This window comes from Pristiophorus japonicus, unplaced genomic scaffold (assembly GCF_044704955.1).
Source record: "Pristiophorus japonicus isolate sPriJap1 unplaced genomic scaffold, sPriJap1.hap1 HAP1_SCAFFOLD_94, whole genome shotgun sequence".
In the NCBI taxonomy this organism is placed as follows: domain Eukaryota; kingdom Metazoa; phylum Chordata; class Chondrichthyes; family Pristiophoridae; genus Pristiophorus; species Pristiophorus japonicus.
Genome location: NW_027254868.1, coordinates 1,196,039 through 1,220,529, shown reverse-complemented (window position 1 = coordinate 1,220,529; position 24,491 = coordinate 1,196,039). Strand labels below are relative to the sequence as shown.

The window sequence follows — 24,491 nt, the reverse complement described above, 5'->3', positions numbered from 1 at the left end:
CTCCAGGCTTTCGAGACAGGAGCTTCAGCAGGGAGTTCCTTCTCTCTCAGCAATACAGCTCCAACTGAATAGGCCACAACTCCGAAGCTCCACCATTGGTCCACAGATCCCTGAAAGTCATTAGCCAGATGGATCAGGTGGTGATGAAAGCATACGGAATAATTGCCTTTATTGGTCGAGGCATAGAACATAACAGCAGGAAGGTTATGTTTAAATTGTATTATACATTAGTTCGGCCACAGCTGGAGTACTGCATGCAGTTCATGTCGCCTATTATAGGAAGGACGTGATTGCACTAGAGAGGTGCAGAGGAGATTTACTAGGATGCTGTTTAGAATGAAGAATCTTAGTTATGAGGACAGATTGGATATGCTGGGTTTGTTCTCATTGAAACAGAGGAGGTTGAGAGGAGACCTGATTGAGGTGTACAAAGTATTGAAGGGCCTGGACTTAGTGGATAGCAAGCGTCTATTTCCATTGGTGGAGGGATTTGTTATGAGGGGGCATAGTTTTAAGGTGGTAAGTGGAAGGTTGAGAGGGGATTTAAGGGGGACTTCTTTACACAGTGTTGTGGGGATCTGCAACTTGGTAGTCGATGCAGAAACCCTCACCACTTTTAAGAGATGGCTGGATGGGTAGTTAAAGTGCTGTAACCTGCAGAGTTACGGACCTAGAGCTGGTAATTGGGATTAGACTGAATGATCCCTTGTTGGACGGCGCAGATATAATGGTATGGACTGCAGGGAATCGAACTCGACCAGAGTGTTCTCCTGGAATTGTTTCGATGGCCTGGATGTGTTGGAGAGGAATTTTCACAGATTTTCTCTCCCTCAATTGGCCTGTGTTTTTATCTGGTTTTTGCTTCTCCCAGGAGATCACATGGCTTCGTTTGGTGTGTAAAATGTTTCAGTATAAGTTGTGTGAGTCGGACATGTTGGGCTGGGTGCTCTCTGCCTTTCTGTTATTGTTCATAGCTTTATATAACCTTTTGGGCCGCTGTCCAAGGGCCGTGCGACTCTTTTTCGGCCGCCGTGGATATGATGGGCCAAAATGGCCTCGTTCTGTGCTGTAAGTTTATATGTTTCTATATTGGAGAATAACAGGTATAGAGCAAAGCTCACATTTACATAAGAGTTGGACAGATACAGCAGAAAACACACATTCACACATCAGGAATGGAAAGAAGCTGTATGAAACCCACAGGAAATTACCAGAAATTGACAGGCGCAGGATAAAACCCACAGTCTCGTATCAGAAACTGACACTGATTAAAACCCTCATTCACATACCAGAGATGAGCAGATACAAAGTAAAATCCACGCTCCCATACCAGACACCCACAATTTAAGAACATAAGAAATAGGAGCAGGAACACGCCACACGGCCCCTCGAGCCTGCTCTGCCATTTCATCATAGGCAGCCCCTCGGAATTGAGGAAGTCTTGCTTCCACTCCTGAAGTGAGTTCATTGGTGGCTGAACAGTCCAATGTGGGAGCCACAGAATCTGTCACAGGTGAGACAGACATTCGCTGTGGGAAGGAGTGGGTGGGACTGGTTTGCCGCACGCTCCTTCCACTGACTGCGGTTGACCACTTCATGCTCTCGGCATTGAGATTCGAAGAAGTCCCGGATGCACTTTCTCCCCTAAGGCGGTCTTCGGACAAGCATTCCCAGGTGTCAGTGGTGATGTCGCACTTTACCAGGGAGGCTTTAAGGGTGTTATTGTAACGATTCCACTACCCACCTTTGGCTCGTTTGCCATGAAGGAGCTCCGCATAGATCATTTGCTTGGGGAGTCTCGTGTCTGGCATGCGAACTATGTGGCCTGGCCAGCGAACCTGATCGATTGTGGTCAGTTCATCAATGCTGGGGATGTGTTGGATCTCTTAATTTCCAATGAAATACGAACTCCGATTGCAGTTTTAACGTAACTTTATTCTGGCAGCAGCAACAAGCTCCTGGCTTTAAGCCAGGCCTTTGACCTTCTGAGACCACATGGTCAAAATGGCTGTACTTATACCTGGTCCAATTTATGGAATAGGACTCGCCTTCTTTAACCTTATTAGCTCAATTGATATATTCTTAAGCCCGAATTGACTCACTGTCAAAGGTCCTGAAATGTCAAGTTGATTGATGACTTAATGCAATGTGCTCAGTCACATGTAGACATTGGAGTCTGTGTTTTCTCAACCTGTCTAAATGCAGCCTGTTTGAATTCTCTATCAATCCCCCCTTTGATTCTTTCACAAACCGAATCATAAAACATCAGGTATCACTGGTTAAACATTCTTCAAAATAATTTCATACATGTTAATAGAGTTTCCTTCTAAAATTTGTTGATGTGTTTCGCCTCATATCCGGACTCGTAGCTTCCACGCAAATTTACACCAACCCGAGTTCCATCGTGGCCACAATGGAAGTCTGTTTTTTGTAGGTTAATTAACCTTATTCCAATTTAATCCAAATCAATATCTTAATTCAACCAGTAATGAACCTTCCCTGAAGCATATCATACGCCTGTGCTACGTACAGACGGTCTGCTGGGACCTGCAAGCTGTCTCAGATGCTGGACAACAGCGACAGCCGCCTGATTGCAACAACATTTAATCAACATAAACGAACAATATAAAGATAAAATAATTACAACAAATAGAATTAAACATTCCACCAATGAAGTTCCTATTCAATCTAGCCATTCAGTGGCTCTGCTCCACAAAGTGAATGATGGGGGTTTCTTCAATTTTTCCACCTCCTTTTGGATATGCTCTGCTAAGTGGGCAATTTCTTCAGAGCTATTTGGGATATATGTGCAACACTCAGTTCCGAGTAGGGCGCAAGTACCTCCCTTTTCAGCCAGGATGTAATCAAGGGCCAGTCTATTCTGCAGGGCTACTGTGCGGATTGCTACCATTTCTACATTGATTTTAACTAGGTCCTCTGAGGTATCATTGGCTACCCATTCCACAACGACTGCCATGTTAATGGATTCCCTTGCCAGTCTGGTGGTCCCATACCTGGGGATCAGAATGGCAAAGAACCTCTCTGTTTCTGTAATAGCTCTCTTAGGACGGTGTAAATGTTCCGACAGTGACTTTATATGATACATATAAGGCACAATGTGGGATAAATAGCAGGATCCCGTTCAATTCTGGGGCAGCCAAGGGTAGGCCTTGCGGCCACACACCCAATAGGTGTATTATAAGCAATGAATGTTAGCAGTTTCTTTGTCAGCAACACTCCAGGTCCTGTCGAGGCTTTTCCATCCGTTTTATACAGAATCCCCGTTACGTTAAAAATTCCCACATCGGCCCAGTTTGGACGGTTCCGTGGCTTGATTATATTATAATTCCGGGAGCAATTACTATACCCCATATTTTGGCCTCCTTTGATGTTTCTAATCAGACAGACCGATTATCCCGGTCTTCCTATTCCCGTTGTATTAGTGATAACAAAAAATGGGGACCGTTTGGTATTATTGCAGCACGGTTGGTATCCCCCTTCGAATTAGTCAGATTGTAACCTGCTGACTTCCATTTACGTGCCCAGTTTTCTGTATCCTGAAATGCCTTGCCTGTTTTGTTTTGATTAATTATCCACTCAGCCATTTCCGAGATATTCAAGGGAACTGGTCTCAACGGAATCCCTCCCTTTGAGTGAATAGGAATATGCGCACATACTCAACAACTAAAAATATTACCTTTTTTGGCATAAATGTATGACATATATAAAAAGGTATTTACATGTAATTACCTTAGTACACTAATATTTCCCTTTGGTGCCGATGGTCGGCTAGTAAGAAGTAGGCCTATGCCTAGAATATCTACAATCAGTAATACAGTAAATTTATAAATTTTGCCAAAAAGTAATTGGCCTTATTAGATTTCAGCTTCAGTTACGGGTGCTCGTTTAATGTGTGAAGTGTGGATTCAAGCTTTCTTTCCTTGGAATTTAGCAGCTGCCTGGGTGGTCAATAACACTTGATAAGGTCCCTCCCACTTGGCACCCAAAGGTTCTTTATGCAACTTTTTCACATACACCCAGACTCCCGGGATGATGTTGTGTCCTCCTTCGGGTGGATTACCCCAAGCTGCCGATACCTGTCGGGAAACAGTACTAATAGCATTGTTTAGGTTCTGACAGTATGATACAAAGTGTCACTCATTAAGTGAACATCAGCTTTCCTTAAATCAATAGTTCCTGGCAGCGACATGGGTCTTCCTGTTATAATTTCAAATGGTCTTAGACCTGTAGTTCTGTTTGGGTTTGCCCTAATGCAACATATCACTAATGGTAGTGCCTGGAGCCATGGTGTTCCTTCTTGGTGATATTTGGGAAGCCGTTGTTTCAAAGTTCGATTCATTCGTTCTAAATTGTCCTGATGATTGTGGATGATAAGGACAGTGTAAAGTCCACGTAATGTTTTGTAACCTACAGACTTCTTGGCAGACAGCACCTGTGAAGTGTGTTCCCTGATCTGAGTCAATGCTACTCGGGACTCCCCATCGGGGAATGTAATCCTTACACAAGACCTTTGCAGTGTGATTGGCTGTGGCTCTTTTAGTTGACACATATTCTACCCATCTAGAGAATCTGTCGACCATGACAAGAATGTTAGTGTATCCTTGGCATGAAGGAAGAGATATGTAATCAACCTGCAGATGCTGGAATGGTCCGACAGGGGCAGGGGGCCTCAGTTGGGGCATTACCGTGATCGGTCCAGAATTATTTTTCTGGCAGACCACACAGCGGTCTGCTTCCAGCTGGGCATGTTTTTTAAATCCCCGACACCACCAGCTTTTCTGGAACCGTGGCGTCATCTGTTGTGAGGCCAACTGTCCTCACGAGTGGATCTGTTGGGCTAAAAAAGGCATAAGCGCTTGTGGCGCGACTGGCTTGATGGTAACTCTTTGTCTCCAGACATCATCTTCACATAGCTTAATTCCGGACTCAATCCATGTCCATTTTTCCTCTCGGGAGCACGCGCCTTTCATTGTTTGAAGGTCTCGTGTCAGAGTCGTGAGTGCTTTCAATCTGCACATCAATGTTGGTTCAAATGGGTGACGGCCCTGTGAGGCGGCATCTTTAGCTGCCTGGTCGACTAGGGCATTTCCCTGTGCTTCCGCAGTATTTTCCTTGGTATGGGCCTCACACTTCAAGATGGACACTTCCTGAGGTAATTGTATGGCCTCTTGTAAGTCTCAGACTTCTTTTCCATTTTGGATAGGTGTACCAGCAGCAGTGAGGAATCCTCTTTTCCGCCATAACAGACCAAAGTCGTGAGCGACTCCAAAAGCATAACGCAAATCTGTGTCGATATTAGCTGTCTGTCCTTCTGCTCTTCGACATGCTTCTGACAGGGCCCATAACTCGGCCTGTTGTGCTGACATTCCTGAGGGTAAACATCCTTTTTCCACTACCTCATATAAGGTTGTAACTGGCCATCCTGCTTTTCTGGTACCATTTTCAACAAAGAAGGAACCATCTGTAAACAGGATGAGGTCTGGGTTGTGCAGAGGCTCCTCTGCTGCTAAGGCTGCTTCTTCTGTTTCTTTTAAAATCACCACGCAGCCATGCTCTTCACATTCTCCCCCCTCTTGATCACTCGATTCTGACATCGGGAGCATAGTTGCAGGATTAACCCGGCTGGCCCGGACGATATGGAGATTAGGAGCTTCCAAAACTGCTTTCCAGCGGGTCCATCTAGCTGCCGTGGCCTGAGACATTCTTTTCAATGACAGCAAAGCGTGTACAGTGTGGGGACACTTGACAATCAGCTTTTGGTCGAGGACTCGACCCGCAGTGATCATTACCGCTCGACATGTAGCTTCCATGGCCCTGAGGCAACTTCCCCATCCGAGGGCATACAGTTTTGACGAATAATAGCCAATAGGTCTTTGTCGATCCCCATGTTCTTGTGTCAGTATAGCTGTCATGTATCCTTCTTTCTAATGGACAAACGGTAAATGGCTTACCACTGTCGGAGATTCCCAAAACCTTTTTTCAAACTAAGGAAGGCCTCTTGCTGTTCCTTAGTAAGGGTGATGGCTTCTTTAGAGGCACGTTTCCCCTTTAAAATATCAGTGGCTGAGCAAGCTGCATGAAGGAGTCAATCCAATTTCTGTTAAAGTTACACAATCCCAAAAAAGACCTTAGTTCCTGAATAGTGGTGGGTTTTTTAGCAGCCCGAATGGCTGCAGTTCTTTCCTAGGTAAGTTCTCTCTTTCCTTCTGAAATCTTTTGTCCAAGGTATACAACCTCTTCTTGGGATATTTTTGCTTTGTCGATGCTGGCTTTATGTCCTTTCAGCCAAAGATGGTCCAGCAATGCTCGTAAATCTTGTTCATGCTGTTCTTCCGTGTTTGACGCGAGCAGGATATCATCTACATATTGGATGACTGTGGATGACAGAGGAGGTAATTCTCGCAAATGGCTTTGTAAAGCCCTGTCGAATACCGTAGGGCTGTTGTGGAATCCCTGTGGTAACCGGGTCCAAGTATAATGTTGTCCTTGGACCGTAAAAGCAAACCACTGTCGAACCTCCGGTGCCAGAGGCACCGACCAACATCCGTTGCTCATATATATAACCGAGAAATATATATGTTCCGGTTTGAGAGCATTAAAAATGGTGGAGGGATCCGCGACCAAAGGAGTTTTTTGATCAATACACTGATTAGCTTTCCTATAATCGACAGTCAAACGCCAAGCTTCATTAGATTTCTGTACCGGCCACAAGGGGCTATTGGAGGAGCTATGCGTTTTAATAAGCATCCCTTGTTTCTCCAATTGCTGAATAACCGGTAAGATTCCCACGGTTGGACTGATGGGATACTATTTAGTGCATGGAGGCTTGGATCCCGGTAAATGACGTAGGCTCCATCTGGAGTAGACCACAATCGTTCTTATCTTTAGTCCATATCAGGTGTTCCTTCAAATCTTCTTTCTTCAAAGTTCTCATTGACCACGTCACCCGACCATCCTCGAAATGCAATGATGAATCTACTTGGATTAGAACGTCCATTCCCAAAAGGGGTTGATCTACTGGGCCTATCCAGACCGGCGTCATTAGTTCATGTGGACCCAGCCCTCTAGGTACCCGTGTTGTCCTTTTAATTTCCATTTTATGGCCCCCAACTCCAGAGGCTGTACGTGCCCTACCATCCAACGACAAAAAGTCTCCATATTGTACGGGTAAGCATGTTAATTCCACCCCTGTGTCTAAAAGACAGTAGACATCCTTATCGCCCATCCTCACAGTTATATATAGCCCATCTCCCCTTTGTTGTATTAGTGTGAGGAAGTGGATAAGGGTGGGCTCTAATAGTGTTTTGCTATCCTAAGTAACTCCTTCTGTTGTTGTATTTTCAGTCGCTTAATTGCTTCTATGAGGTTGTTATCTTGTGACAAGCCTGGTTTGTTGGTTGAATTGTATCCCTGCCTGCGTCCTCTTCCCCGGCCACGACCTTTCTGTTTTGCTTTGCAAGTCTTGGCCCAGTGACCTTCTTTCCCAAAATAATGATATTTTCCAGGTAATTTTCCTAATAACTGTTTATCGGAATCCTGGGATTTCCATCCGATAGCCTGTACAGCTCGGACTTTAGCTCCCATATCCCGATGTAATTGGTTACATCGATCCACCAATTTTGCAAAGGTAGTTTCTCTCCATTCCCAGTCCGCTAAAACTACCTCAAGCATTTTGGACAGTTCTGGATTTAGACCTGTCAAGAAAGCTGATTTCAGGGGTCCAAACACTTTTTCATACATTTCCTCATCCGTATTATTCATACCCGAATGTTCTAGCCACGTGCATCTAAACCGCTCGTCATACTCCCGGACCTCCTCTGTTCCTTTCTGTTGGCAGGCTGCAATTTTTCCCCAGTCTGTCTTAGCTGGACTGAAGGCTTGCAGCCAGTTTTATCGCCTCCTATCCTGCGTTTAATTCTTGTTCATCCTGCCCCAAAGCTTCTTCTACCTTGTCGTGCAATTTTCTTCTCTCTGTTTTTGGCACCATTATGGTCAAAATTTGCACTCAGTCCCAGGGATGAAGTTGATACATATTTCTTAAGCGGCCCAATTGGTCCCACGTTTTTACTCGCCCTTTCTTTGGTTTGGGCAATTCCTTGGACCATTATCAATTTTCGCTGGGTCAGCCGGATCATGAACTAAATATTCTGCATACACCCTTTTCCTCGTTTTTTTGGTTCCACCCTCATCCGCAGTCTCTTCCGATTTGACTACAACTCGTCTTTTTTTTTAATGGGGTAAAGCGCACACCTAATTCTTCATCCTCTGACCCTGTATCGTCCGAGGATTCAGAATCCGTATCTATTCCTCGGTCGTGTCTTCAGGTTAGCGCTTTTAATTTATCCAAACATGGGTACCCTGGGAATTGATCGATACATTTTCCTTTTCCTATTACTGTCTCCTTGACCTAATGATTTTTCCCATTCTTTAATTTCACCTTTAAGATCTTTAACTTCTGCTTCAATTTCAAGTTTTTCTGTCGGAGCTGTGCACAAACAGCTTGCAATTGGTCCTTTGTACTGGTCAGTTGGGAACGCATTATAATTTCATTCCGCTTTCGGATCTTTCCCATAACGGCTAGGAACCATCTAGTTCGTTCTTTATTTTTCATATGGGTCGTTTTTCCCCAGACCCTTTTAATCTCGTCCAAGGACCATTGTCCTTTGGAGGTTCCGTACTTTTGGTCGATCTTAATATAGATTTTAGATAAGTCGAATTGTTGCTCTATGTATTCTTTCAATTGTTGGAGGATTTCATCTATCGAAACCTCAGATGGTGCCTGCCCACCTTTAAAAGTTGTAGGCAATTCTTTGCTCTTATCTCCTGCTGCCATAATACTGATTTCTTTACTGGGGTCTCGAGTCGCAGGCTTTCCAGCCGATCAGTGGGTCAGTGATTAATTAACTAACACACCACCCAAGTTAGACATCTATGGGACCTTGAGCCGACTACCAACCGGAGGGTTCGCAAACCGGAGCCTTTCGGAATCGCGTAGAAGGAGAGGCGAATTTAGACTTTTGACCGAGGACTTTTATAAAAAGGAGTCCTTACTTCAGTATGTAGGTCAGATGTCCAAAATTCAGTTTCTTCCTTCAGCGATCCTTTTGGTGACGCCAACATTGTTAGATCTCTTAATTTCCAAGGAAATACGTATTCCGATTGTATTTTACTGTAACTTTATTTTGGCAGCAGCAACAAGCTTCTGGCTTTAAGCCAGGCCTTTGTCCTTCTGAGATCACATGGTCAAAATGGGTGTACTTATACCTGGTTCAATTTACAGAAAAGAACTCGCCTCCTTTGACCTTATTGCCTCAATTGATATATTCTTAACCCCGAATTGGCTCAATGTCAAAGGTCCTGAAATGTCAAGTTGATTGACGATTTAATGCAATGTGTTCAGTCACATGTAGACATGGGAGTCTGTGTTTTCTCAACCTGTCTAAATGCAGCCTGTTTGAATTCTCTATCAGGATGTTAGCCTGGACGAGGACACTGATGTTGGTATGCCTTTCCTCCCAGGGGAGTTGCAGGATCTTGCAGAGACATCTACATTTAATACGATCATGGCTGATCCGATCATGGACGAGGGCCCACTCCCCATTACCCCTTATTCACTTATCGGTTCAGAAACTGTCGATCTGTGTCTTAAATTTATTCAATGTCCCAGGTTCCTCAGCTCTCTGAGGAAGCGAATTCCACAGATTTACAACCCTGTGAGAAAAGAAATTCCTCCTCATCTCCGTTTTAAATGGACGATACCTGAATGTAAGACTATGCCCCCTAGTTCTAGTCTCCCCTATCAGTGGAAACATCCTCTCTCCATCCATCTTGTCAAACCCCATTATAATCTTACACGGTTTGATAAATCACCTCTCTTTCTTCTGAATTCCAATGTGTAGAGTCTCAACCTCCTCAACCTTTTCTCATCAGTCAACCCCCTCATCTCCGGAATCAACCTAGTGAACCTTCTCCGAACTGCTTCCAAAGCAAGTATATCCTTTTGTAAATATGGAAACCAAAACTGCATGCAGTATTCCAGGTGTGGCCTCACCAATAACCTGTGTAACTGTAGCAAAACTTCCTTGCTTTTATCCCCTTTGCAATAAAGGCCAAGACTCCATTGGCCTTCCTGATCACTTGCTGTACCTGCATACTAACCTTTTGTGTTTCAAGCATAAGTACCTCCAGGTCCCGCTGTAATGCAGCACTTTGCCATATTTCTCCATTTAAGTAACAACTTGCTTATTGATTTTTTGTGCCAAAGTGCATGACCTCTCACTTTCCAACATTATACTCCATCTGCAAAAATGTGCCCACTCACTTAGCCATTCTATGTCCTCTTGCAGATTCTGTGCCCTCGTCACACGTTGCTTTTCCTCCCATCTTTGTAACGTCAGCAAACTTGGCGAGGTTACAATCTGTCCCTTCTTCAAAATCGTTGACATAGATTGTAAATAGTTGGGGTCCCAGCCACGATCCCTGCGGCAGAGACAGCATGGATTTATGAAGAGGAAGTCATATTTGACAAATTTGCTGGAATTCTTTGAGGATTTAACGAACAGGGTGGATAAAGTGGATGTGGTGCATTTGGAATTCCAGTCGGCATTTGACACTAATTAATGATTCCCAAACAGTGAATGACACATTTATCCCAACTCTCTGTTTTCTGTCAGTTAACCAATCCTCAATCCATGCTAATATATTACCCTCAACCCCGTGAACTTTTATCTTGTGCAGTAACCTTTTATGTGGCACCTTGTCAAATGCCTTCTGGAAGTCAAAATACACCACATCCACTTTATCCACCCTCTCGTTACATCCTCAAAAGATTCCAGCAAATTTGTCAAACATGACTTCCTCTTCATAAATCCATGCTGACTCTGCCTGACCAAATTATGCTTTTCCAAATGCCCTGCGACTGCTTCTTTAATAATGGACCCCCACATTTTCCCAACCACATATGTTAGGCTGACTGGTCTATAGTTTCCTGGTTTTTGTCTGCCTCCTTTTTCACTGAGTGTGGTTCTCAGTCCGTGAGTCAGAGCTGCCGATCAAGCCCGCCCGGCCGAGCAACACGGCGTGTGGCCCCTGGGCAACGCGGCTCTCGGGGCCCCGGGCAGCACGGCGTACGTACCCCGGGCAACGCAGCTCTCAGGGCCCCGGGCAGCACGGCGTGCGGCTCTCGGGCAACGCAGCTCTCGGGGGCTTGAGCAGCACGGCGTGCGGCTCTCGGGCAACGCGGCTCTCGGGGCCCCGGTCAGCATGGCGTGCGTTCCCCTGGCAACGCAGCTCTCAGGGCCACGGGCAGCACGGCGTGCGTTCCCCGGGCAGCGCGGCTCTCGGGGCCACGGGCAGCACGGTGTGCGGCTCTCGGGCAACGCAGCTCTCAGGGCCACGGGCAGCACGGCGTGCATTCCCCGGGCAACGCAGCTCTCAGGCCCACGGGCAGCACGGCGTGCGTTCCCCGGGCAGCGCGGCTCTCGGGCCCCGGGCAGCACGGCGTGCGTTCCCCGGGCAGCGCGGCTCTCGGGGTCCCGGTCAGCACGGCGTGCGGTCCCCGGGCAATGCAGCTCTCGGGGTCCCGGGCAGCACGGCGTGCGGCTCTCTGGCAAAGCAGCTCTCGGGGCCCCGGGCAGCACGGCGTGCGGCTCTCAGGCAACGCGTCTCTCGGGGCCCCGGGCAGCACGGCGTGCGGCTCTCTGGCAAAGCAGCTCTCGGGGCCCCGGGCAGCACGGCGTGCGGTCCCCGGGCAATGCAGCTCTCGGGGTCCCGGGCAGCACGGCGTGCGTTCCCCGGGAAATGCTGCTCACGGGGCCACGGGCAGCACGGCGTGCGATCCCCGGGCAACGCAGCTCTCAGGGACACGGGCAGCACGGCGTGCGTTCCCCGGGCAACGCTGCTCACGGGGCCACGGGCAGCACGGCTTGCGTTCCCCGGGCAACGCAGCTCTCGGGGCCACGGGCAGCACGGCGTGCGGCTCTCGGGCAACGCAGCTCTCGGGGCCACGGGCAGCACGGCGTGCGGCTCTCGGGCAACGCAGCTCTCGGGGCCCCGGGCAGCACGGCTTGCGTTCCCCGGGCAACGCAGCTCTCGGGGCCCCGGGCAGCACGGCGTGCGGCTCTCGGGCAACGCGGCTTTCGGGCAACGCAGCTCTTGGGGCCACGGGCAGCAGTGCGTGCGGCTCTTGGGCAACGCGGCTCTCGGGCCCCGGGCAGCACGGCGTGCATTCCCCGGGCAACGCTGCTCTCAGGGCCCCGGGCACAACACCTTGCGGCTCTCAGGCAACGCGGCTCTCGGGGCCCCGGGCAGCACGGCATGCTGCTCTTGGGCAACGCGGCTCTCTGGGCCCCGAGTCAGGTTCCACTCCCGGCACCAGCAAACCCCGGGGGCAGCACTTCCCCCACACCAGGAAAACAACAACTTGCGTTTATATAGCAGGCCCAGCAATTCCCAGCCGCTCTGTATCAGGGTGGGTGCTGGATGTGGAAGTCACTCCCTGGCCTCCTGTGTGGGTCTGTTTGTTGCATCAGTTTGAGCTGGATGGAGAGGGTGGAGAAGCTGGTTTGTTTCACCCCCGGTAATTATGGGCCCAGTGGGACCAACAATTTACCATGTGGGCCTGTCGAGGGAGGTGGGTTCCATTCCCTGAAGTACAGCAGTGACCCAGATGTGTTTTTACGACAATCCGGCAGCTTTCATGGTCACTTTTTTCTCGTGCCGGCCCCACAAATGACCAGATTTATTAAGCTCAATTTCACAACCTGCCTTTGTGTTTTTGTGGGTTCTCTCTCACACTCCCTTTTTCCTGTTTGAAATTCACTTCACAGGGTGTTAAAAGGGGAGGATTTCTAGACTGGAAGCTCAAACTAAACATCACCTCAAGATCTGACAGTAAATCGATCCATTCGAACTGGAATATCATCAGCTTTTGATCATAGAAGCAAAAGACACCATTCACAGTGGGAAGAAACGGTGCATATGATCTGTGTGTGGACAAGGCTTCAGCCAATCATCCAACCTGGAGAGACACAAGCGCAGTCACATTGGGGAGAAACCATTTAAATGTGGGGACTGTGGGAAAAGATTCAACTACCTGTCCCAGCTGGAAACGCATCATCGAATTCACACCGGGGAGAGGCCGTTCACCTGCTCCGACTGTGGGAAGGGATTCACTCGGTTATCCCACCTGCTGATACAACAGCGAGTTCAAACTGGGCTGAAGCCTTTCATCTGCTCCGACTGTGCGAAGGGATTCACGACATCATCCGACCTGCGGATACATCAGCGAGTTCACACTGGGGAGAGGCTGTTCACCTGCTCTGAGTGTGGGAAGGGATTCACTCAGCCATCCCACCTGTTGACACACCAGCGTGTTCACACTGGGGAGCGGCCATTCACCTGCTCTGAGTGTGGAAAGGGATTCACTCAGTCATCTGACCTGCTGGCACACCAGCGAATTCACACTGGGGCAAGGCCATTCATCTGCTCCAAATGTGGGAAGGGATTCACTCGTTCATCCCACCTGCGCACACACCAGCGAGTTCACACTGGGAAGAGGCCGTTCATCTGCTCTGGGTGTGGGAAGGGATTCACTGCATTATCCTACCTGCTGACACATCAGCGAGTTCACACTGGGGAGAAACCTTTTAAATGTTCTCACTCTGAGAAGAGTTTTAAAAGCAAACAGTATCTCCTGACACACCAGCGAGTTCACACTGGGGAGAGACCTTTTAAATGTTCTGAATGTGAGAAGAGTTTTAAAAGCAAACAGCACCTCCTGACACACCAGCGAGTTCACACCGGGGAGAGGTCATTCAGCTGCTCTGAGTGTGGGAAGGAATTCACTCGGTCATCCCACCTGCGGACACACCAGCGAGTTCAAACTGGGGAGAGACCTTATAAATGTTCTGACTGTGAGAAGAGTTTTAAAAGCAAACAGTACCTGCTGAGACACCAGCGAGTTCACAAGTAACTGCAGTGATTGGATTCTACTATTATTGCTGCAGTTAATCACATTCCGGACTGAATCGTGTTCATTCTGATAGTTGGGGTTTCAACTCCTGTAACGCTGGTGTTAATAACTCTATCTAGACATACAAATTAGTTTTGCTTTCAACACATTGCTGTGGAATTTTATCTTTGCCACATGAGTGTTGAGCACAACCTGACTGGAGCTGAGAAAGGACAATCTTGGGGGAGGATCTTACAGGGGGAACAGAACTTCAGCCTGGACACAGTCCTTCAGGGCCACACTGAGAGGGGCAAGCAGCACTTTAATCTTTCTCATCTCTCTTCACTGACAGCAACGTTGCCATGATGGTTAATCCTGACACCTGCACATTCCAAATGATACCACCCAAGGGTGATTAAAGAGATGGGATGGGCGCTCTGTCAGCCTCTTGCCCATATCTCCAACAGCTCAGTAGAGTCATGGCTTGTTCCCTGAGATTAGAAGGCGGCACATGTAGTTCACATTTTCCAAATTGGGGACAAATCTGAGCCAGGGAATAAAGGCCCATCAACGTGACCTCGATCACCAGGAAGATGCTCGAACAGATCCTGAGAGGTGCTGTTTTCATGGGGAAAATGAAGGGGCCATTACAGCTACTGAACATGGCTTCCTCAAAATAAGGTCACATCTTACAAACTAGCTTGAGTTAGTGAAGAAATGGTTAGGTTGATGGATGGGGGGAATCCGGTTGATATTGTCTACCTTCGGGCTGTCAAACGCATTTTCTATGGTGGGCCTGATCCGTTATCCTGGCACTTGGCGTGGACCACATTCAGAAAAAGCTATTAAAATAGGAATAAATGAAGATAAACCATATAAGAATTTACATTCAGATTTTATTTACTGGTGCAGCTCCCAATTCCTACCACCTCTTAGCTTGAACATTGGTGAACTGACCCTGCTCAAACCATAACCACAAGGATATCGGTGCATTGTTCTGCCTGTGACACAAGGCTGTATCACTGTCACACACAGGTAGTGTTTCCTTGTTTCACATCTCCATACAAAGACCATCTCTTTACACATGTCTGCTGCAATTGTGTAGAAAAGGTATGAGCAAGGACCTGAAGCTTATTAAAAGACACACATTTCAATACAACAAACGTTACACTGGGAGAAATGTTCAGTTAGAACATATGAAATAGGAGAAGGATATTTGGACCCTCGAGCCTGCTCTGCCATTTAAAAAGATCATCGCCGATCTGATCATGGACACAGTTCCAATGTTAAGTCCTAGTTCGGGTGGTCAGCTGCATTTGACAATAATCAATTCAGATACCTTCAATCTTTACATCTTTATTGAAGCAGCTTCGGACCATTTACCAAACTGCCAGCACAGAGTCTACAGATTCCGGGGCAGGCAGACAAAATGTCTGCCTATCCTCACAGACGCATCGCTTTTATTCTTACAAAACGATGGAGGTATGGCCTGCTGCATCAATCACAGTGTGTTACTAGGGCTTCATGAATTGACAGCCTGTTTATCTTTAGAACACTTTATGCTTTTACGAGCGTAATAGCCCAGCTTAATCACACGAAGCAAATGTATTCCTTATCAAGTCATGGCCATAAACCCTTGTTCATCAGTGATGACTTTGTCCACTACTTTCTCACAGGAAACCAATTCTGTCTTTTCTTATTTTCTTATTGATTCGTAGAACCATTTTATTAACCCTTTCATGATTCTTCCACCTACATTCACACCAATTCCCTGCCCGCTCCCCATAACCCTTTACTCCCTTATCACTCAAAAATCTGTCTATCTCTGCCTTAATTATATTCAAAGATCCAGCCTCCACACCTCTCTCAGGCAGAGAATTCCATAGATTTACAACCCGCAGAGAAGATATTCCTCATCTCCGTTTCACATGGGTGGCCACTTATTCTAAGATATGTCCCCAAGTTTTAGTTTCCCCTGAGTTGAAATGTCCTTCCTGCATCCACGGTGTCGAGCCCCCTCATTATTTTATAAGTTTCGATAAGATCACCTCTCATTCTTCTGAGCTCCAATGTGTATAGGCCAAACCTACTCAACGTATCTTCATAAATCAACCCCGTCATCTCTGGAATCAACTTTCTCTGAACAGCCTCCAATGCAAGTATACCCTTCCTTAAATATGGAGACCAAAATACGGAGTCCATTACAGGCAAAATGCCAAGCAAACCAGCAGCACACTGGCACCTTAACAGTGTTTCATCGGCCTACAGTTTTTTCTTAAAATCAATTTGCTGAGAGGATATAAACTTAAACCAGGTTGACAGGCGTGTTGCTCGATTCACATATTGAGGTTGGAAGAGATGCTGTGGGACACAGGCTAAGTCCAGTATCTGAAAGTGATTAACAGACTGGGCTTAGTTTTTAGTGATCCCGGGCGTGTTACCAATACCAGCAAAATCGATTCCCAAGGAATAACGGGGACAGTGGCAGCATGGATATGAAAGTGGCTAAGTGACACAAACAGATTAGTGGTGAACGTTTGTTTTTCAGACTGGAGGAAGTGGTGTTCCCCAGGGGTCGTTACTGGGGCTACTGCTTTTCTTGATCTATATTAATTACTTAGACTTGGGTGTCCAGGGCACAATTTCCAAATTTGCAGATGAAACAAAACTTGGAAGGATAGTGAACACTGAGGAGGATAGTGATCGACTTCAGAAAGACATACAGGCTGGTGGAATGGGCAGACATGTGGCAGATTAAATTTAACGTGGAAGAGTTAAAAGTGATACATTTTGTTCAGAAGAGGAGAGGCAATATAAACTAAATGGTACAATTTTAAAGGGGTGAGTGAACAGAGACCCAGGAGTATGTGTGCACCAATCGCTGAATTTGGCAGCGCAGGTTAAGAAAGTGGTTACAAAGACTTACGGGACCCTAGGCTTCATGAATAGATGTATAGAGTACAGAAGTGTGGATATTATGATCAACCTGCATAAAATATTGGTTTGGTCTCAATTGGCGTATTGTGTCCAATTCTGAGCACCCTATTTTAGTAAGTATGTGAAGGCTTTGGCGAGTGTGTAGAAAAGATTTACGAGAATGATTCCAGGGATGAGAGACTATGTGGATAGTCTGGAGAAGCTGAGGTTGTTCTCCCCAGAACAGAGAATATTGCGAGGAGATTTGACAGAGGTGTTCAAAATCATGAGGGGTCTGGACAGAGCAGATAGAAACTGTGCCCATTGGCAGTAGGGTCGAGAACCAGAGGACATAAATTTAAGATGATTAACAAAAGAACCAAAGGCAACATTAGAAAAATATTTTTTACATAGCTAGTGGTTAGGATCTGGAATGCACTGCCTGAAAGGATGGTGGAGGCAGACTCAATCACACCTTTCGAAAGGGAATTAGATAAGTACGAGAGAGAGATAAATCTGCGGCTATGGGGAAAGGGAGGGGGAGTGGGATTAGCTGAATCTTTTGCAGATAGCCTGCATGGGCTCAATGGGCCAAATGGTCTCCTTCCGTGCTATAACCAGTCTCTGATTCTAAGATGATGAAAAACCTGTTGCCCAGGATGCTCCATCTCCCGGGCACTGGGACCGAGTTGTGAACAGAGACCCTGAAACCTCACCCACTCTCTGTTCCTGAACCAAGATGGCCACGCATGCACCCTGACCCCGCCCTGTGCAAGATGGCGGCCAGTGACCCCGCTCACCTGGGACTGTCGGCTCCAATTCGGGGCCTGAGACCGACACCGGGTGTTGACAGAGCTTCCCAGCCCACCCGTGGGTCCAAGTCCTGCCGTGCGGCCACAATTTCCTCCTGTCTCCCTGAACTGCCTGTCGGACCGAAGTCCGCCTCCACTGCCTGCGCAAACAGTGAGGGAGATGCAGACTCGGCCCTGCCCACTGGGGGCCGCCCCTCGCACACTCTGATTGGTTAAAGGACCAACCGCCTGGACGCTCCTCCAGCCCTGCACTGCGCTCTTCGCTCTTCCTATTGGTCGGGAGGCACGTCAATCTGTCGGGCAGTGTGAGCTGAGCATGCGTGGTGGGTGAGAGATGGGCGGGTGGGAGGGAGCGGGTTAATAAACCCCGACGGGGGGAACGCGGGAGTCAAACAGCCCGAGTGGTGGCCCAGGCCGCACCCGAGAGAAAACACTCCGCATCATCCGCTTCACACACCCGCTGTGGGCCTCAGGCCCCGAACAAGAACCGCGAGCAGATGTCTCCGGCCAGAAACATTTCCATGTCAGTTCCTGTTCCCGGAGGAGTGTGAGATTCTGGTAGGGCGACCTTCTCTTCCCGCACGGCAAAGCGCGCTCCCTTACTCCAGATTCCCACGCAGGAGATGCAGTGACGTGTGACTGCTCAACCAATCAGGTAAAGGATTCTCAATTAACAGTAACGGGATCTCCCTCTTTACGAGTTCTCATTGCTGTTAATTGGGAGAAACAATGAACATTATAACACGAAATAAAAAATTAGAAACACACCGTAATTGAAATTAAATTTAATAAATATCTTAGAGAAAAAAAACATTTGCGAGTTTTTAAAAAGGTTTTTTTAATTATGGTTTAAAATAATCCAGTGGGCAGAGTTTCTAAAAAAATAAAGTTTTTTTTTAAATGTTATTTTCTATGTTTTAAGTGTGTTTTAAAACACTTACATCTGTAAAAGTAGGCTACGCTCCTGTTTTTATCTGGTGCAAGAGGTTTGAGGACATTTGCTGGGCAAGATATGGGTAAATCCCGGAATCTTGCCCATGCAAATGTGCTCGCTCCCGTTATGCGTTGGATCTGTCAAGCTCATTGTGTGCTGGAAACCGGCTTTTGTGATGCCTTCCCGATCATTGCACACTCCGTACGGATCCGGGGAGGCCAGGATTTCCAGGCCAATGTTATGAGTTTCTATCCTGGACTTTTGATGGCTTTTGTAAACTCCTGTTACAGGCTGTGAGAAGGGTAGCATTTGCAGACGGCACATTCAAACCCAACATCACATTAAGGTCTGACAGTGTCACTCCATTCACCAGGGCCCCAATATCATCGGCCTTTGAATGTGGAAGTTGAAACGTTTGTTGTGTTTGTGGGAAAAGATTTCAAACATCAGTGTGACTGGAAAAGCACCGAGACTCTCTCTCACTCTATCACACAAACACGAGCGAGAGTGTCCCAGTGTACTGGCTGTGGAAAGAGCTTAAATCAGTTAGACAGCCTGAAAAAACATCGCACCATTGAGAGCGGGGAGAAACCGTACACGTGTAATGTGTGTGGACCAGGCTTCAACCGAGTGTGCAACCTGAAGAGACACAAAGACACCCGCACCATGGAGAAACCGTGGAAATATGGGGACTGTAGGAAGAGATTAAATTACACGTCCCAGCTGGAAATTCATCGACGCAGTCACACTCGAGAGAGGCTGTTCAGTTGCTCTTACTGTCTGAAGACTTCCAAAAATTCATCGTACCTGCGAAACTCCAGCAAATTTATACTCGCGTGAAGCTGTTCACCTGCTCAGTGTGGGAAGGGATTTTCTCAATACAACCCTACCCTGGCACACCAGCGAGTTCACACTGGCGAGTGATCGTTTAGGTGCTCTAACTCTGCAAAGATATTTGCTCACTCGCCCAACCTACTGAAACAACAGCGAGTTCACACCAGGGAAAGGTCATTCACCTGCTCCGCAAGTGTGAAGGGATTCACTCGTTCATCTAACCTGCTGACCCACAAGCGAGTTCACACTGGGGAAAAGCCGTCTCCTGCTCGGTGTGTGTGATGAGATTCGCTCAGTCATCCAACCTCAGGACACACCAGCTTGTTCACACTGATAAAATACCTTTTAAATGTTCTGACTGTGGGAAGAGCTTTCAAAGACAAAGGATCTGCTGACACACCACTGAATTCACACTGGGGAGAGACCGTTCACCTGCCCTGACTGTGCAAAGGGATTCCCTAATTTTTCCAACGTGCTGGCACACCAGTGAGTTCACAAGTGATTCAGGGGTTGTATTCTGCTGTTACTGTTAATCATATCCAGGCTTGAACCATGTTCATTCGGGCAGTTGGGGTTTGGTAAAACTGCTGTTAGTAATCCCTATAACTGTGCTGGAGTTTAATCTGCATCAATGTCAAATAAATCAGGTTTGTTTCACACACACTCAGTGTGTCGAGTCCTTGATGTCTCGACAATAAGACGAGCTGATTGAGTACGTGTTACAAACTGTGTGGAATCCATTTCAAAACTGAGTTCCCACAACTTTTTAAAAGATGGATCTGCAATATGTCCAAGTCTGACAGGAAATAAATGATTCTTATATCACAGGATCCAGTCCAACCATCCAAGGCAGTGAGTTCCTGTAACATTGGATTTTAACCTATTGGAAATATTATGATAATCTGTTATTGTCACAGGGCAAAGCAGCATTGTTGGTTTAACATCAATTTAGTCAAACTCAATGGGCAATCCAATCTTCAAAGGGGATTATCTCCTTAAAGCTGATGGTGTCGGCAGTTCTGAAGCTCATTTCTCACTGTGAGGATTTCAGAATGAGAAGCTTTAACAACAACCGATGTTTCACAGAAGGATTTCTCACCAGACCAAAGGACATTGGTGGACTTTAATGGGCTGTTTGTGTCACTGGGCTACAGGAGGAAAGCTGGTGGCAGCAAACAGACAGTTTAACAGCTTGTCCATGGTCCACTCTAAACCACACCTTCTCTCTCTCACTATTTATGGACATTGCTGCAGTAATTGCTCCTCTGACCTATTCTCCCTTGTCCCTGCTACACCCCTAAATACACGGCCTACACAACCTCTCTCCCCGACATCCTCACTGTGCTGGAATCCACAACAGTCTCACCATCTGCTCCTGTTTCTCAACCTGGATCCTAAAACTACTAAACTCAGTCTGCCCTTCCTGAAGTCTACAAGCTCTAAAGCTGAGGCTTAGTGTCCCTCAGACCTGTCTTTTTGATTTATCTGCCCTTCTCTCCTTCTCTTTCCCCCTTGTTTATGTTCCACAATCTGGGCCCTGGCCCTTCCCCGGGGATTCAAAAGAGAGTAAACTTCCCTCTGCACTGTTCCAACAAAACCCCCATGGCAGGTACGGGGGGGGGGTGTAGATACAGAGTAAAGCTCCCTCTACACTGTCCAACAAACACTCACAGGGCAGGTACAGCACGGGGTTAGATAGAGAGTAAAGCTCCCTCTACACTGCCCATCAAACACTCCCAGGACAGATACAGGGTGTTAGTTACAGAGTAAAGCTCCCTCTACACTGTCCCATTAAACACTCCCAGGGCAGGTACAGCATGGGGTTAGATACAGAGTAAAGCTCCCTCTACACTGTCCCATCAAACACTCCCAGGGGAAGTACAGGGGGTTAGATACAGTGTAAAGCTCCTTCTGCACTGTCCCATCAAACACTCACAGGGCAGATACAGCACGGATTAAATAGAGTAAAGTTCCCTCTACACTGCCCCATCAAACATTCTCAAGAAAGTTAAAGATACAGAGTAAAGCTCCCTCATCACTTTTCAATCAAACACTCCCACAGCAGGTATAGCCCAGGTTAGATAGAGAGTAAAGCTCCCTCTGCACTGTCCCATCAAACAATCCCAGGGCAGATACAGCATGGGATGGATCCTGATGTGAGCATTGAGGTTGGGTGTCACTGATGCTGACCTCACTGCCTGTTGTGTTTACAAAATCACAAATTAGGGTATACCTGTGTGAAGTAATACGAGAATCCAAAGAAATTCCCTTTGAATGGGCACAGAGACCCTTTCCCTTTAAAAAGCAACAGAGACTGTGTGAAACTAAGAAAGAAGCATTAATGGGCGATTAAAATTAAACTGGATGTTGGCACTTGTAAATAGCGCTCCACAAGCCGACATCCGACTGATCGGCGACTGCTGAGGCTGTTGGGTCAGAACCAGGGGGCGAGAGCCAATGTTTGAGCCGGGGCGCTGTACACGGCGATAACATCAGCATGACGGAGCGCAGCAAAGCGAGGCACAACGTGTTACCGCCACCTCAAAACTCCCGACAGGTTTAGTAGGAGATGCTGCTCTCACCGCGTCTGGTCACAAACTCATTTACAGCCCGTTATCGCCAGCCGGGGGCACTGACAGGAGACTCAAAGGAGCAAAATTTCACCCCTCTCCCTTTAAACATGGACAGAGACACTGCAAATTTAATCCGGCTCAGAGACACCCCAAATCGCTGGAGAAATACCACCAACACTGTCTCCGCAAGATCCTACACATCCCCTGGGAGGACAGACACACCAACGTCAGTGTTCTCGATCAGACCAACATCCCCAGCATCAACGCACTGAGCACACTCGACCAGCTCCGCTGGGCATGCCACATTGTCCACATGCCCCACACCAGACTCCCAAAGCAAGTGCTGTACTCGGAGCTCCGACATGGCCAGCGAGCCCCAGGGGGGCAGAGGGACCGTTGCAGGGACAACCTCAAAGCCTCCCTGATAAAGTGTAACCTCCCCACCACACCTGGGAGTCCCTGGTCGCAGACCATCCATAGTGGAGGCAGTGTATCCGGGAGGGCGCTGAGCATCGCCGAGAATGAGCAGAAACCAAGCTCAGGCAGCGGAAAGAGCGAGTGGTCAACCTGTCCCACCTGACATACACTCTCATTCCCCTGGGCTGCTCACTCACCTTTACACTGGATCAAGTCTTCCTCCATCCCCAGGGACGGCCCACCATGGTGACGGTGATGATGATGACAGAGGCCCAGTGACACTGCCCCTTTAAATAGACACAGCCTGCCCCTTTATGGAGCGCGCCCTGGATTGTTCGGCGATGGATTGCTGCCGTAGCCCCGCCCCCGCCGCTGATTCGCGGCGAGCAGCGCGCGCTGGGAAGGGGGTGGGGCTGTTGCCCCGCGCGGCCTCGCCATTGGCTGCGGGCCGAGTGACGGTTGGCGGTTGGTGGCGCGCTGCGCTCGCGGCCCCGGATGTTGGCAGAGCCGCAGCGGGTGAGGCGGGGATTTGTGCGCAGGCGCGGGGCCAGCCATTGTGAAGATTGGCGGCGGGCGGGCGGACCGAGCGGCCCGGGGTGCGCCCAGCTTTCCTGTGGACTCACTGACACCGCGGGGGCCCCTAGGTTCCCTGTGGACTCACTGACACCGCGGGGGCGGAGCGGGGGGCCCAGGTTCCCTGTGGACTCACTGACACCGCGGGGGCGGCCCGGGGTACGCCCAGGTTCCCTGTGGACTCACTGACACCGCGGTGGCGGGCCCAGGGCGCCCAGGTTCCCTGTGGACTCACTAACACCGTGGGGGCGGGCCGGCGGGCCCAGGTTCCCTGTCGACTCACTGACACGGCGGGGGCGGTCCCAGGTTCCCTGTGGACTCACTGACAGCGCGGGGGCGGGCCGGGGGTCCCAGGTTCCCTGTGGATTCACGGACACCTCGGGGGCCCGCAGGTTTCCTGTGGACTCACTGACACCGCGGGTGCGGACCGGGGAGCCCAGGTTCCCTGTGGACTCACTGACACCGCGGGGGCGGGCCCGGGGGGCCTAGGTTACCTGTGGACTCACTGACACCGCGGGGGCGGGCCGGGGGGCCCAGGTTCAATGTTGACTCGCTGACACCGCGGGGGCGGGCCGGGGGCCCAGGTTCCCTGTGGACTCGCTGACACCGCGGGGGCGGGCCGGGGGCCCAGGTTCCCTGTGGACTCGCTGACACCGCGGGTGCGGACCGTGGGGCCCAGGTTCCCTGTGGACTCGCTGACACCGCGGGTACGGGCCGTGGGGCCCAGGTTCCCTGTGGACTCATTGACACCGCGGGGGCGGGCCGGGGGGTCCAGGTTCCCTGTTGACTCACTGACACCGCGGGGGCGGGCCGGGGGGCCCAGGTTCCCTGTGGACTTACTGACACCGCGGGGGCGGGCCGGGGGGCCCAGGTTCCCTGTGGACTCACTGACACCGCGGGGGGCCCAGGTTCCCTGTGGACTCACTGACACCGCGGGGGCGGCCGGGTGGGCCCAGGTTCCCTGTGGACTCACTGGCACCGCGGGGGCGGCCCGGCGGGCCCAGTTTCCCTGTGGACTCACTGACACCGCGGGGGCGGGCAAGCGGGCCCAGGTTCCCTGTGGACTCACTGACACCGCGGGCGCGGGCCGAGCGGGCCCAGGTTCCCTGTGGACTCACTGACACCGCGGGGGCGGACCGAGCGGGCCCAGGTTCCCTGTGGACTAACTGACACCGCGGGGGCTGACCCAGGTTCCCTGTGGACTCACTGACACCGCGGGGGCGGGCCGGGGGGCCCAGGTTCCCTGAGGACTCACTGACACCGCGGGGGCGGACCGGTGTGCGCCCAGGTTCCCTGTGGACTCACTGACACCGCCGGGGCGGGCCGTGAGTTTTGGGCCGCCGCATCGTCGGCAGGAGGGCGGCGGCTGCAGGGGAGCTTCGGGCGGGGCCGGGTCTCGGTTACTGGCGGGGGGAGGATGGAGAGAGATGGCAGTTTGTGCGGAGTTCGGCCGCAAACTG

At 49.3% G+C, this 24,491-nt stretch overlaps 1 protein-coding gene across 1 annotated transcript in view; it reads left to right on the top strand.

Annotated features, from left to right (window-relative positions):
* LOC139257944 (zinc finger protein 850-like) overlaps positions 1-24,491 on the top strand; it is a gene marked incomplete at its 5' end in the record, with an annotated part of 812,458 nt that overhangs the window by 240,486 nt on the left and 547,481 nt on the right. The window contains one exon of the mRNA XM_070874689.1: positions 13,060-13,943. Within this exon, the coding sequence (XP_070730790.1) occupies positions 13,060-13,943 (884 nt within the window). The remainder of the gene's footprint in view (positions 1-13,059; positions 13,944-24,491) is intronic.